General features: G+C 31.4%; 1 protein-coding gene across 1 annotated transcript in view; it reads left to right on the forward strand.

The window, feature by feature from the left end:
* LOC128191391 (uncharacterized) overlaps positions 1–7841 on the forward strand; it is a 65883-nt gene extending 58042 nt beyond the window's left edge. Inside the window, exons 12-13 of the mRNA XM_052863452.1 lie at positions 2203–2241; positions 6886–7841. Of these exons, the coding sequence (XP_052719412.1) occupies positions 2203–2241; positions 6886–7171 (325 nt within the window). The 3' untranslated portion in view covers positions 7172–7841. The remainder of the gene's footprint in view (positions 1–2202; positions 2242–6885) is intronic.
* The last annotated feature ends 7669 nt before the right edge of the window (positions 7842–15510 follow it).

Consider the following 15510-nt stretch of genomic DNA (forward strand, 5'->3'; position numbering starts at 1 on the left):
GACCTCCGGGGGGTAAGGTGGTTCCACAATGTGGGGTCGAATTTATATAAAGGAATATATAAAGTAAATCTTTAAATATCTTCTTCTAAGAAACCATTTGGCCAAAACAGCTAAAACTTGCGTGGAAGCATCCCAGGTAGTAAAGATTCAAAGTTGTAAAAAACATGACCCCCGGGGGTAGGATGAGGCTACAATGGGGGTTTGACTTTTTACATAGGAATATAGAGAGTAAATTTTTAAAACTCTTCTTATCAGAAACTAATCAGCCAGGAAATCTGGAACTTGTGTGGATCATTCTTAGGTAGTGTGAAAATCATTACCCCCAGGGATAGAGTGGGGCCACAATTGGGAATTGAATTTCTACATAAAAAATGTATAGGGTATAAATTTTTTAAAAATCGTCTTCTCAGAAACTCATCAACCTGGAAAGCTAAACCTTTTTGGAAGCATCCTCAGGTAGTGTAAAAATAATGATTCTTTGGGGTAGAGTGGGGCCACAATGGGTGTAGAATTTTTACATAGGAATATTAAGAGTAAATCTGTAAAAAATCTTCTTCTCAGAAACTAATTACCTAGATGATTATTTAATATTGTTTAGACTTTGGCTTCTGGATGATTCCTGGACGATTGAGTCTCACAAAGGGTTCAGAGTTTGATGTAGGTTTATATCCCATATATAAACAATTGTTTAGGAGTTTTTTGAGAGTTGCAATGCTCAACATGTGATATTACTATAAAATCATCCTGTTAAAAAAGGGAAAAATGATAACAAACATAAGAAAATCCAGTGGAAAAAATGATTTTTTATACAGGATCTACATGTATTATACTACATTGTCCAGATAATTTTGTATTATGACTCCATTAAGCTGATTTTATCATACCTATTGTTCCTCAGGTGAGCGATGTGGGCCATTTACGTCTTGTTCTTTTGAACATACAAACCGACCTCAAAATGCTAAATTCACGTGAAGATCGAGTTGCCATTCTACAAAGTTTTACATGAATATAAACAACACGTCTTTAGCTGATAACGATGTTTCAAAGATTTTAAGTACAGATTTACTGTAAGTAAATAATGAAGACGTACATGCTGTTAAATGCCTAATAGATTTCACTGCGTGTCTACCCAATTTTCCCGTGGATCAACATTTTGCAACAAATTTTATTCTGAGGAAAAAATATGCACTATTACAGTCTATTTAACTCATACGATATCCCAATGTTAAATATATACTAGTACAGTCAAACTTCGTTATTTCAAACAAGGTTGGACTGTTTAAAAACTTTTATATATCCGAGTATTCGAGATACCGAGGGTAAAATACTTAAAAAATGAGTGGCTGGGACTTAAAAATCACTTAGACATATCCATTGTATTCAAGATATTAGTGTTTGAGATATTGAAGTTCAACTGTATGTTCACTAGACAGTTTCTGACAAATTTCTTCACAATAAACTAACGTTATTTGATGACTGAAGAACAACTTGTAACTAAACTATTTGCGCCCTTCCCTGTTTTAAGAGAACCTTTCTTTGTTTTGTTTTTTAACCAACATCTTTTACACATGTATGTAAACATCACCTCGTAAGTTCCCCAATTACCCATGTAATTTAAGCATCATGTTCTTTACATGCAATTGATAAATGGGCTGGTCTATTAAAATGCGCCAATTGGAATCTTTCTTGTGAATTGCAATTGAAATACTGGTACACACCGAAAAGAGAGTGCTGTCACCCAACGCAATGCTACATTGGCCGAATAGTATACTCTCAAGTGAGATTTGTGATAAGCTTTCAATCCAATTCAACTATTTTCCTGGTTCAGAAGAATATTGGATATATAAATATCATGAAAATAGCAAAATATTGAAGTATTTGTTATTAAAACTATGTCTGACTTGGATTTAAAAATATAGAAGAGTATGTTCCCAAAAGCAAACATGCTAGCAAAATATTTCAGTATATAGTTATTTGCTGTATGTCAAATCTTAAATGATGAGTGTGTCAGTTAAACTTAAAAAATCATTTAGGAATAAGGACTTAAATAATTTAATTTAGAGCTTAGATGTTTTAGTTTCATGCACTTTTGACATAAGAGACAATTGAAAATATAATACAGCTGTACCCAGTAACAGAAGAATTTGATATTTGATAAGTTAGAATGAAACTCCAGTAGAAAATGCTTTCTCATAATTTCAGGTCCCCAGCATCTGCATCTAATGTTAAAATGGAAACAAAGTATGTAAACATAGAATATTTTGAAACTATCAAGTTTTGCTTCTAATTACTGATAATGTTTGTTCATATATGAACTTAAAATAATACATAAATCTAGAAAAATATTTTCAGAAAGATTCAGTTAAATTCATACAGATTCTTGCTCTAGAGAGCTCTCTAGATTACTAATTATTATATCTGCTTTTTGATATGCATTCATTTATCTTCTTCATGTACTTTATTAGTGTAGTAGACTTAGTCATTAGAGAACTTTTTTATGCAACAGGTGCACACGAATGTGACCTTAACATATTTGTTAAACCTAAATGAAAAGGTATCGGTTATTATTAGAGGCATTGACCTTACTTTCGCACTGCTTAAATATATGGGATAAAAACCCTAGAAAACATGTGCACAAAAAAACCCACTGCCCTTGCCTTCATTTGATGATATATTCAGATGAAAAAAGAGCTAAATGTATTATTTCAGTACAATTTAATTAATGAGACGGAGTCCCTTTTTTATAGAAACATGTTTATAATACCAATAGTAATTAGTTTCGTGTCATTGTAAAGTTTTTTTCGTTAAATGATAGCGTAAGATCATCATGTAAATGTGTTCTAATATTTGCTAAAAATGCATACATCCTTTAAGTGTCAAACTGTTGCATTGATATTGGATTTTGCTGTTTTTTGTTCAAGAGTCATTAAACAATGTATTTATGACTCCATAAAAAGAAATTTAAAAATTTGTATTCATGTAACTTCTCACATAAGTTTACATTCACCTTTATTTTTTTCAAAATAATTATAATGAAAGGACTTTAGACTAGTCTTTGGGTGGTCTGCTCTAGACAATTTTGTAACATTGCAGCCCTCTTGAACCTTATGCATTTAGATCAATGGCTAAGAGAAATATGTTACTTATAAGTGACGGCATTTTTAAATGATCTTGGTCTGTCCAATTGTTGATATGGATATTTTATCACTTTCCTTCCTATCCTATACACTTATATTTATCCATGTTAGATCTTTGTTATGTTTTCTCACATAGCACTATTGGTCTTAAGCAAAAACTAACCTTGCCTGCAATTGCACAGTGTTATTCATATGGTATGGTAGTTGCTAGGCATTATAATTTACAGTCATCTTACTGCATTAATTTTATTCTCTGATGTTATGTCTTAAAAATGGTTCCATCTAGCTGTTTATAATTTTGTTTTTAAATGAGTTTTTTGAAAATTTATATTTATGAAATATATTTATTTTTATGAAATAATTTGATATGTTTGATGTTTAAATTTCAGATTGCATTCTTAAAATTGAAAATTCAAGTACATAGAGAAAACAAAATAAGCAAATGGATTTGTGGACCAACAATTTGAAGAGCTCTGAAATGACTTCTATACTGCAGAGACTTCAATCTATTAATTTTAGCTTCTATAGTTATTTTCTTCCTACATTCTTTATGTATATTGCATATTTGGTTTGTTGGTGAATGCTAACATCACAAACCTATGTAGATAATAATTTGTTTTTTGGAGTGTATCTGTAACTAACTGATTTTACTGTAGTTGCACCTATCTCACAAACTTATCTGCTAAATTTTTACAGAGTTTGTAATCTCTTAATGAAGATGTCTTTTAAGTCACCTGAATCTGGTGACCTATTGCTATTGGTCTTCACTCGTTCTCAAGCGGAGTGTGTCATGCATTATCGATTTTACATTTTAAACTTATTCTTGAAAATTATAAGGCCATTTATTACCTTTTTGGTATGAAGCATCTCTATTGTAAGAGAAATTTAAATTGTGAAATTCATTGCTTTACCACCTGCAGGATGCCATAGGTGGGCCAAATATGCCCCCCCCCCCCAAAAAAAAAGCCAATTTTTCAAAAAATCTTCTTCTATACTCTCACACATGTAGGGAAAAACAAAACAAACAAAAAACAAAATGCATGTTTATGATATCCATTAAGTCCTCTACCTAAAATGTGAAATTCATGGCCCCTAGGGGTTCAGGCCTTAGGGCAGGGGCCAATATATAGTGAAAATGTATTAGATCTTAGTCAATCTTCTTTACTCCTATACATGTTTGTAAATAATTTAATGCATTGTTATGTGTATGATGTCCATTAAGCCCTCTACAATAATTGTGAAATTCCTTAGGGTGCAGGCCCTAAGGTGGAGGAAATATGGCCATATAGTTAAAATGTATTAAGTCATAGAAGATCTTTCATTCTACCCGGAAAATATTTGACAAAAACTATATGCATGATTCTGACGTCCACACAGGGGTTCAAGCCCTAGGGGGACAATATGATCAATATAGTGAAAATGTTTTGATTTAATAATTTTTTCTGTACTTTCACAGTTGTGGGAGATAAAATCATGCATTGTTATTGTGTTTATATAGTTCTGATGTCAAATTGTGAGATTCATCACCAAGGCCATGGGGCAGAAGTTAAGGCTTTTATGGGTGGGGTGATAAATATAACCATTTATTGAACAATTTTAACTCCATCTTAAAAACAATATGGTAGATTGTCACTTGGCAATATTGAATTAAAAATGTGTTCTATTTAAACCTAATTTAAAGCTGCTTGGTCCGATTTTTTTTTGTTAATACAGTATCAAATAACTTTCCATACAGACCATTAATTTTAGAAAGTTATGGACTTTCTCCTATTTACACCAGCGGAATCGGTCTCCTTTCAAAGTTAGAAATATTCAAAGTGAATAAAGATAATTTCTTTTTGGGCAAACGAAAAAGAAAACCAAAATGCATCATGGAATGTTTAGAAAAAGAAACGTTTGGTTTCCTCCCTCGAATGATTGGGGTTATTTAACCCGCATGCTATGCATCGATTGTAAACAAAGCAAACCAGAAATATCATCGAACAAAACGTACACAGGTTTTTTTTATTTGCCTGAACATTACGATCTTTATTTATAGTGATGTTAAAGTCTTAATACAACCATACCCGTCTTGACGTCAGGGGTGAATTTTATCATGAGGCGAAATAACGCGATACCCTTTTATGTGTGTGTGGGTCTTTTTTGTTGGTTTTTTTTTGTTTTGTTTTGTTTTGTTTTTTTGTAAACAAATTGTGTACATAATTTTTTATTGAAATTTTGTTTAATTGAAAGACTACTGCAATGGCTATTATTATACATAAACTTAACATAACCATCGTTTAAAAACGTGCATAAAATTTGGTATAAAACGGAAAAGCAGCTTTAACATGTTTGATATCACGTGCATTGTATACCTGTAAACAAAAGCTGTAAGTATTTTGTGTGCATCATAAATGAAATTGTGAATATGATTGAAGACTGACTATAAAATGCTTGCATGTCTCTTATTACCAAAAGTTTACATTAATTGGCCCCTGGAGCTGATGTACAGATAATCCGAGATTCTTCCGACTCTTGTATCACCACCCACCCCAAATTTCTATGAAGTAATGTTTTTCAAACATCAAAAGTGGAGTAACAGTCGGAAGAGTCTCAGAGAATGGTTTAGATTTCAATTTGAAGCTAAATATTGAATCATGAGACTAAGAGACTTGTTTATCTAACTTAAGGGCAATGGTACTAAGGTGACCGTCAAGACCTCTGGGCCTCTTATTTTTAAACACGTGCAAGTGGATAAAACACGATGAAAGGTCCAATCTTTATCAAAACATAGTTGAGTGGAAAATCAAAACTGTTTTTCATTGGGCCTATTTAACACTAAATTTCAATTTTATTCAACCCTAGTATTCATTAGGTTTGTTTGATGTTCATTTTCTTAACTTCTTACATAGAAAATTCACTGACTTTATTAATTTGCTTCTTTGTTCTGTGCTGTTTTCAGCAATTAGTTTTTATTTAAGTAAACTGAATTGTAACTAGTAAGACGTTTTCAGATATCAGATACAGCAAATTAACAATTTTCTGGTATTTGTATTCTCAGGGATAAATATTGAATATTGAAAAGCAAAAACAGCAACAGTTCAGATGCTTTAAGGAAAAATATATTAAATCGAATTTTTATCAGTTTAAAACATTCTTAAACAGACTATCAAAATGTAAAAGACAGTGTGTATTTGCTTTTACTGGTTTTGCTTTACCAACAATAATTACTTTATTCATTTTTTCCATAGAGTTGGCTAGTGACAACAGTAGCTATATTAATAAAAGTGTGATTTCAGTTCCCTAAAATATCCTTAATCATTTAATCCGACCTGATTTGTTTATCGACATAATATTTTTGGGTTTTTTTAGGGGTGGGGTGTTTATAAACGTAATAATTTTCTGCAAGTAATCAATTAGGTCTTGTCCTCAAATTCTCATCTATCCGCTCATCTCATCGGTAGAAACAAAAACATTTACCTGTTGGACTAAAAATCAAACTATTGATCATTTTAGTACTGGTGAACAATAGTTTACTCCTTGGAAGCATTGTAAAGAAAATGTTTTAAATCAATGTTTCACTAATGTAGATAGTGTACATAAGTCTTAATTTTAAAAATTGTGTGGGTTATTGTACAAATTTACAAAATATAAACAGAAATCGAGCTTTTATAAGGCCTATGGGCCTCACATTTAATGACTTTGTTTCTTGTACACAATTTTGTTCAGCCTGTGCGCAAAACAAGTTTTGTTGTTATCATCTTAACAGGAATAAGATAGATGTTCTAAAAGGCGATCAAAGTGCCTTGGATAAAAAGGCATGGCACTTTCCATTGCCTTCTCCACCATTGGCCAACAGTCAGCCTCCAACAGCCTCTACCCAGAATTTACCGTTGTCCCGCAACAATCAGCTAGGTCCGATTGAAGTGAAAAACACGGAAACTAATTCTTCAGAGAAAAAGAAGAAGAAGAAAAAGAAGAAGAAGAAAAAGACCGACGATGAAACTGCAGACAAGAAGGTCGAAGAAACTGTAGACAATGAAAATGAAAACTAATGGGAAGGGCAAAAGTTGGTGGAAAATGAGCAGTCGTTATTGCTCAATTGGTTATTTGTAGAGACCAGCAAGAATGATAAGACTTTCCATCTCTGAGGGCTGCCCAGTGATATTTAATTTTGTCTCCAATTAATGATATATTACTGAATAACTTTGTTGTGATTTTTTTTTATGTATTTCAAGAGTTGAATAAGTGCCATATGTAATGATGTTTGTTTGATCTGTTTATTTATTATTATCTGAATGATTGGTGCAGAAAAACAATTTTCCATTCTGACTTTTTATATCCAATTATAAGTAATGTTTGTGTTTAAGCTGTTACAGTTACTATAATTCTTGATTATTTTTTCTGCATTTGTTTTATCTAGTTCTAATGATTTAGCATGTCTTTTATTTACACACCTGATGCCTTTTAAAATCCTAAACCTCCAATTTGTATTAATGTTAAGATTTTTATGTTGTAGTTTTAGTGTCAAGAAGGTTTGACGTTGCCTTTTGATCATTTGGCATATCCTCGCAAAATTGTTCTGAACTTGTGTCATTGTGTTTACGAGTCTTATTCTCAATTTGAAAACGACGATAACCTTCAGCATCAAGCCTTCTTAATATAATAGTATTTTGTAAATCTTAGTAATAAAATACAGTTTCAATCTTTTGTTCTCTTGTTTTTGACGACGAATTCGTATCCGTTGCATTGCGCACTATTAGATTAGCTACTGGAATTCTAAAATCGATACCCACCACCTTTCTCATGCAGATAATGCAGCAGAAGTTATCTCACTAAATAAATAGCTACGCCTTTATGTTTAACATGCCTACCGTCGAGTTCTTTATTTAAGAACCACAAAATATGCATTAATTGTGTATGTGTATTTCCCAATCCTATCACGGGATATGAATTTCACAAAGTGATAAAATATTTTATATTTTAAATTGTATTGCTTGACTGCTCCACAGTCCGTAAAGTGGATCTACACTTCGTCGATCGTATGACTCAGTGGGGACCGATTCATTTATTATGCACCGTTCATTTAACATAAACAGAAATAGTTTTTACCTCTATGCAACAAGACAACAAACAATAACATTATTTACGTTGTATCAGTAACTGCGCAGTATGTCAGCACAATTAACGATCTTTAAACCTTACTCAATACTGTACTATTAAAATATCAGAATGTAAATATATATGTAAATCAGAACCCATGCATATTGATCTTGATCACATGGATAGAGATAAATAAATACAAGAAGATGTATAATTGTAACAATATTAGCCACACCTGTAAGTTGTTTTTTTTTTCATCGAGATTTGCCTAACTCTTCTTAAATTGCATATTTTTTCTTCCTGGTTTCCGTTTTGTATCACTGATTTTAGATTAGAAATCAATATATGCGTAGAAATAAAAACGTTTGGGGATTACCCATAACTACTTTCATTTTAAATGCCGAACTTGCCGGCAATTAACGAAAACATACACAATATGACGAACTATTTGCCGAGTGACTGTTCCTGTCTTTGAATCAAAGTATTGAAATAACCCATAGTTTTAATAACTAAATACTTCATTGGTAGTTCATGTGGGTATGAGAAGATTAGAATGGGCATTGCAAAAGAGTTACATATTAAGCAGATTGGGGTCTGAAATGCATAGCATGTATATATTATACATATATTAGAGTTTCTAATTAGAACCGTATCCCCTATTTCTTTAGAAATTCAAATGTGTTCATTTAGCTTGCATTTATAAACGAATTCCTTGAATTTTCTAACCTTAAAAAGGCATAACACAATGGTAACATATATTAGAATACCTATACATTCATTGTGCAAGTTGTTAGATTGTGTCTGATTTTACAATTTTGCGTCTTACTTGGCAGTGAGCGGCTACGACTCTAACCACTCGGCCATCTAGGCATATAACCATGTACAAGTAAATTTGAATCATTTTAAAATGATTATAAAATTAAGAATTTTTATTTGAACTCTTTATTACAAGGAGATACAAAAACGATGCTCGAAGAACGTGTCGTCTGACCTTAAGAGCATGAACTTACCGGCATCGGGATCATAAAGCATTTTAGAGTGAACTGAGTATTTAACATAAAATTACACTTAAAAAAGGTAATAAGCAACATAACAAGGAGTACATCTTCATAGTAATGCATTTGATTGATGTTTCAAATTTGAACACAATACGACAATGTACAATTTTTTCCTAAATGAAAAAAAAGCTTCATGACCCTGAGGCTTGACTTCCAAAAACTCGTCGAAGTTTAATAAGCATATTCCTGCAATGCTATCTACCTTCATATATCCATGAAACACCTTATATAGTATTTTACTCTCTATATTTATAATTTGTCAGAATGGCTCTATTTAAGAACGTTGTCGGTAGTTTTAGCCTATTTTTCCATATATAGTAGTTGCTACAGCTATTTTTAAAGTCTGACGTCAGTTTGTGCATTTCTTGTTTTCAATAAAGCTTAAAGTTTATCGATTTAGTTTTAAATCAATAATATCGATGAAAATAACGATAAAATTAATTCATATATTGTAAACAAAATATGAAATAAAAGGACCTTTAAAGTATACTACATATTGAAAAAAACGCCGTGTATGCAGTGAATAACACTAAATAAAATGTTTTAAGTTAGTTTTAAATGATTATGGAATGTGTACATCTAAGCATTGATAAAAATAATTAGATGAAATAATTAAACTCGTCAGATCGTTATCATGGACATTTGGTCTAATCAGTGGAATGCAATCAGATCTGTTTTAAAGAAAAGATGCTCAGAGGACGTGAGTAAAGATATTAAATCCTCTCTAAAACTAACAAGGACTCAAGATTGGTGTCCAAGCTCGACTAAGTATAGCATTTTTCGATTATTATCTGATCAAAGGTTGCATCCATGTGTCTTGGTATAACTTATTTTACGCGTGACAGTTATAGATTTTTTACCTGTCGAGGAAATGTCAGGAGATGGTGGGCATACGTCTGATCTCATTTTTAATATGGATTTTCATTATTGCTTTATCGGTTTTTCTGCAAGGGAAAGTTAATCCTGCATTTAGTTTTTAGACATTCAGGAATTATATTTTTTAAATGAATCTCTGACCTTTCTCATCTTTGCATGGACCCCGTCCTATAACCTATCATAAGAACTGCAGGGTTATAACTATTCCCATGCAAATAATTACCAATTAATGGAGAGGGGGTTCATTCACTTTTCCGTCGAGTGACATTCCGTGTTCTGAACCAAGCCTCATTTTTAAACACAAATTTGAAAGGGAACATTTTGACCAGAAGTTGATCCATATCCGTTGAAAATATATTACAATGTAATATATCAATAAAATATACAATTGTTCGACTGCTCACGAGATAGATGTATAATTGCATTAGAAAAAATATTCTAGCAATTTATACTCCTAAAATAACCATTCAAACATTAAGTTATTTCAATATTTCAAACACTTTTAACGGATCTTTCGTCAGTTACTCTTCTCTGCCATCACAAAATAGACAAGAAAATATAAGTTGAACGTTTTGTTTAACTACTTTTTGTAAACTAATCTATTCCGGTAAAAAACAAAATTATACTAAAACGCTCCGAACATATTTTCATTTTTATTGCAAGGCTATTTACCGTTATCAAAAGACAGATAATTAAACAATAGAATGGCGATGCATTTTATTTTAATAAGGACACAAACACAAAATGATGAGGTTTAAGATGGTAACGAAATGAAACTTGCAAAACTTACGGATATAATTAAAATCAAACATTGAAGGACTAATATTTTATGTAATCTGTTCACTGTAATAGATAAATGATGACCAAATAGTATGGGTTTTTATGCTAACGTCGGGACTGAACTTTCAAAAATGGCGGCTTCATGTCAGTCAATTTCGCTTATATTGAAATACGGATATATTGAAATTATATTATATATATAAAAGCACTAAAAATAACCAACGACACGAACAATAAAGTAAAATATTGTCAAATTTTCGGGACGACTCGTCCCTTCTTCAGGACAACAAAGTAAAAACTACATATGAAAGAAGAAAAGCATCTCTAAAACTACCACTAAACTAAAAACTAAATAATACATAAAAACTAAAAAATGTATAAACAACGGATCGAAACGTGGCAGCTACATCTTTGTATTAAAGATTTCAAGCCCGGGAAAGAAAAATATTAGTTAGCCCTGATGGACAGAACTTTTCCTGTTTCAAATGAGCGACCGAAACAAAATCACTATGAAGGGGGTCTAAATTTAGCATTGGTTTCTATTGTATCAAAGTTTGTGTATTAAATAGGGTCCATTTAGGGTTATAGATATGTTGATTTTCAATACATATTCTAAACATCCATCTATCCATCTTTATATATGAATAAGTATATGCATTTAAAAAATGCCGGATATCAAAAGCAACCACAAGTGTCGGTGGCGCGATCCTTTAACTTGCCAACACTATATCATGAACCACGTATCAACAGTACATAGAATCGAAAGTATGTGCATGGTACATATATGTACAATTGTAGGTTTTGTATAATGTATGATCTTTTTGTGTCGAATGTAAGAGGATAACGATTTTAATTTATTGATGTCGCCTAAACAAAGGCTTGTGTTTCATGTATACAAACAGAGGAAACGAAACTAGTGTATGTACATGTACATGATATTGGAAACACCGTTTGAAGTTTTTTCAAACAGAATAGATACTTAATTATAAAAATATGATTGAATGTTTGAGCATTTTTTAAGCATATTGGTATGTAGCTATGGGGTTCATATATGTATACGATACAGCTTGTGAAGGTTTGAAGATTAAACAAATGATGTGAATTGATATCTTTGTCACGTAATCGTACATGTACATCTCTCTGACTCCACCAAATGGGTAAAATAATAAAGTTGTTAATAAATAACATACACAGGGAGTTTTAGACGTTTTAATGATTTGCACAAAACATTATTGGTATATAGTCCGTAGTAGACGAATTATATGAAGGTGTGGTACAGTTTATTAGTCTTGTCCGTTTATCTGAAGACATTCTTATTCTTGCTGGATCATCATAGCTGGTTTTCTTCATCAAATGGTGTTTAACGTCATAACATCAGGCATATATAAATAAGGTTAAAGGCACATGATCTCAAACAGTGCATAGAATTGGCACTAACATAATATTTTACATTTAAAAAAAAAAGAGACGATACATGTTTAGCGTGTCAAAATTCAAGTTTTCAAAAAAAAAATATAACTCCGATAATGAAGTATGGCAAATTTAACTTGAGCATTTAAAAAAAAAAGAAGAAGAAACTATTTGCTAATTCAGTTTTACAGCCTAATATGTTAAAACTGTTAACTTAGCCGGTGCAGGGCGCTAGGGTTTAGTAAATTTGGCACGATTTCGCGCCTAACTATAGCTGGACTATAAATCCATCATTGGGAACTGAGCATCATATTGAATTAATAAGACTAAATAATCTTGGTTATTTTTAGTCCATAATGATCTACTAAAATTGAAGAGCTTTGTAAAAAGATATTGAAAATTGTTCAAGTTTTAAAAATTAAGATATTTGGATTTTTTCTTTAAAAATGATATTTTATAGCTAAACAAATCATATCTTAAACTTTAAGAAATATTTGATGATTGATTTTGGTTAACTTTCCTATGGAGTTACTCAAACAAACCGATGGTGAAACATTGTTTGGACCTCAGCACAAATTATTGCTGCTGACAAGACTTAGTTCTTTAAAATAATTGATAAATTCGATGAAATCTATGCTAAAGCATTGTTTTTCAAGGAAACTTTTTTTATAAATTCCTTAAAATCGTCATATTTTAAATGGTACGAGCAATTTAAATATTTTTTGTAGTCGTATGTATTCCTACGCCAGAGTTCAATAGTCTCGTTCAACTCGACGCTCGGCTGTCTTCGTAAATCCTTGTCGGAGATTTGCGGTGTCAGCCGAGCGTTTGGTTCAACGAGACTCGAGTTCAATAATCTCTTAAAACGGTTTGAAAAAAAACATTAATAAATAAGTCACTATGGTTCCCTAATGTATGGCTTAAAGGTCATATGAAACGATTTTTAACACTATGATTTTCTTTCATAAATATAAAGCTTGATATAAACAAATGTTAAAATACGTGATGCAAGATTTTTTTGCCTTTGCATTACTGAGAAATAACCGTGAAAAGTGAGCACCTGAAAAAATTCTTCCCCGCTTATCGTTCTTGATTTTGTGGATTTATGACGTCACACAGACCCACCGATGTAAACAATGCATCAAAACTAGAGTTTATCGATTAAATTTTAGTAATTTTTGCATATATATGAACGTGTCTTTCTTTTCAAATGAGATCATTTGATTTCGTAGTAGCCTACAGATGACTTAGTTTTAAGTGGTCGTTAATGAATAAATCTAATATCAGCTTCTCACCAGAGTAAAATCATGATGAAGATCCCGTACTGCAGTGGAAATTTAATGAAAGAAATGCTCCAACATTAACAGCTGATTAATGAATTATCCTTATCCTTTTGAAATAGAAACATCATTTTATTCTTCGGTACATGTACGTATAATGATTGAGCTACATTTAAAGGGAATTAAAGCATTTTAATTGATATGATTTATTATATCACATTAAAAAGTGTAAGGCAGGCCAATGAAAATGTTTGAGGCATTGTGTACATAATTGTATTTAAGAGCTGCTATAAAATGCCGCAAAATTATTCTTAAATTTTATTTCTGACTTATTGATATATACATGTAGCAATATCTTTATATTAGAAAATACTTTTTGTACACGTGTATTAACGTATTATTTAATTAGATCGCGGAAATATGGCATTTAAGGATTTAGATATGTATCGGTAAAATAAATCGGCTGTTTGATAAAAATAGTTGTGAACGAATGTGAAGATAATCAACAGATTTTATTAAGTACATGCATCAATAATGATAAAAAAACGAAAGAAAACTTTGCGGAAGAAAGTGAGATAGACGGGATCAGTGAGTAAACACCGCACATACACGTTGTAAAATCAAAACACCGCACATACAAGTACACGTTTCAAAAACAAAACATTTGAAGAAATTTCTCTTAGACTAAAAATAATTAGATGGTAACATATTTGTGAATTTGAAAGCGAAACAAACAATATAATCGTGAAGCGAATGAGGCACCACGAAGCCTATAAGTTGTTTAGAAAAAAATCTTAATGAATTGCATGAACGTGCAAACGGGAAAAAAACAATCAGTTATTTTTGAATTTGTCAATTTCATTAAAAATATCTAAATAAAACATATATATATATATACACGCAAATATTAAAATTATATTATACTTGCATGTGGATCTATGAAGAAAATCATTCATTCTCCGTGCAGTCTCGAAACTGAATATGTACACGCAATTAAATATAAACGCAAACGATTTCATTTCTTGAGAGAAAAAATACTGACATGGCTGATTATTGTATAATTATACAAGTTGTTATATAAAATAGTATTTTTTTTCTTTTAAAATGCTGCAAAATGACTTGGATATTTGTATTCTCAACACAGCTTTATAAGGCTATTGGGTCTTACTGACGTCATAAGCAAGGGAGGTAAGCCACGTACGTCAATGTTCGTTTTCCCGATTAAGTGATTTTGATCGACTGTGGCGCTCACATTTTGCATAAAATATCCAAAAAAAACAATGTCAGTCTTATTAAATAGGCACTTATGAACTCATTCCCGTATATAACTCAATATGGTCAGGATATTGTTTCATATGACCTTTAAAATAAAATATGTATTATAATAAAAAAAAATTGTTTTGTTTTGTTTTTTGGTTTTTTGGGGGGTTTTTTGTTTTTGTTTTTTTTTAGACCCGTTACTTATAACGAGCTAAGTTTTGGATCGAGGGTCAAGGTCCCAGATGTCTTTTCATTTATCATATAAAGTGTTTTGAAAAAAATATTCAAGACAGAAGCTGGTCTCATCATGGATGGTATGTGTTCCTCTTGACGAGAGAAGGCCTGTCCGTCTGTCTGTTATACAAACCTTAGTTTTTACGAACGTGTATCTCTATTGCCAATTTGCAATCTTATTTAATATATTTTACAAAGTGAATGTACTCTTTTTATGTAGATGAAAATACTGATATATTTTTATTCAAGCTATTTTTGGACTGTTTTATTATGTCATATATTTACGAGACGTGTCAGATGATACATGGATGATAAACAATATATTTATCTTTACGATAAATACTTGTAGATGAGTACATTTTCCTTGGTAAACTTCATTGAACCCTTAAGAGC

This window comes from Crassostrea angulata, chromosome 7, assembly GCF_025612915.1.
Source record: "Crassostrea angulata isolate pt1a10 chromosome 7, ASM2561291v2, whole genome shotgun sequence".
NCBI classification, from domain to species: domain Eukaryota; kingdom Metazoa; phylum Mollusca; class Bivalvia; order Ostreida; family Ostreidae; genus Magallana; species Magallana angulata.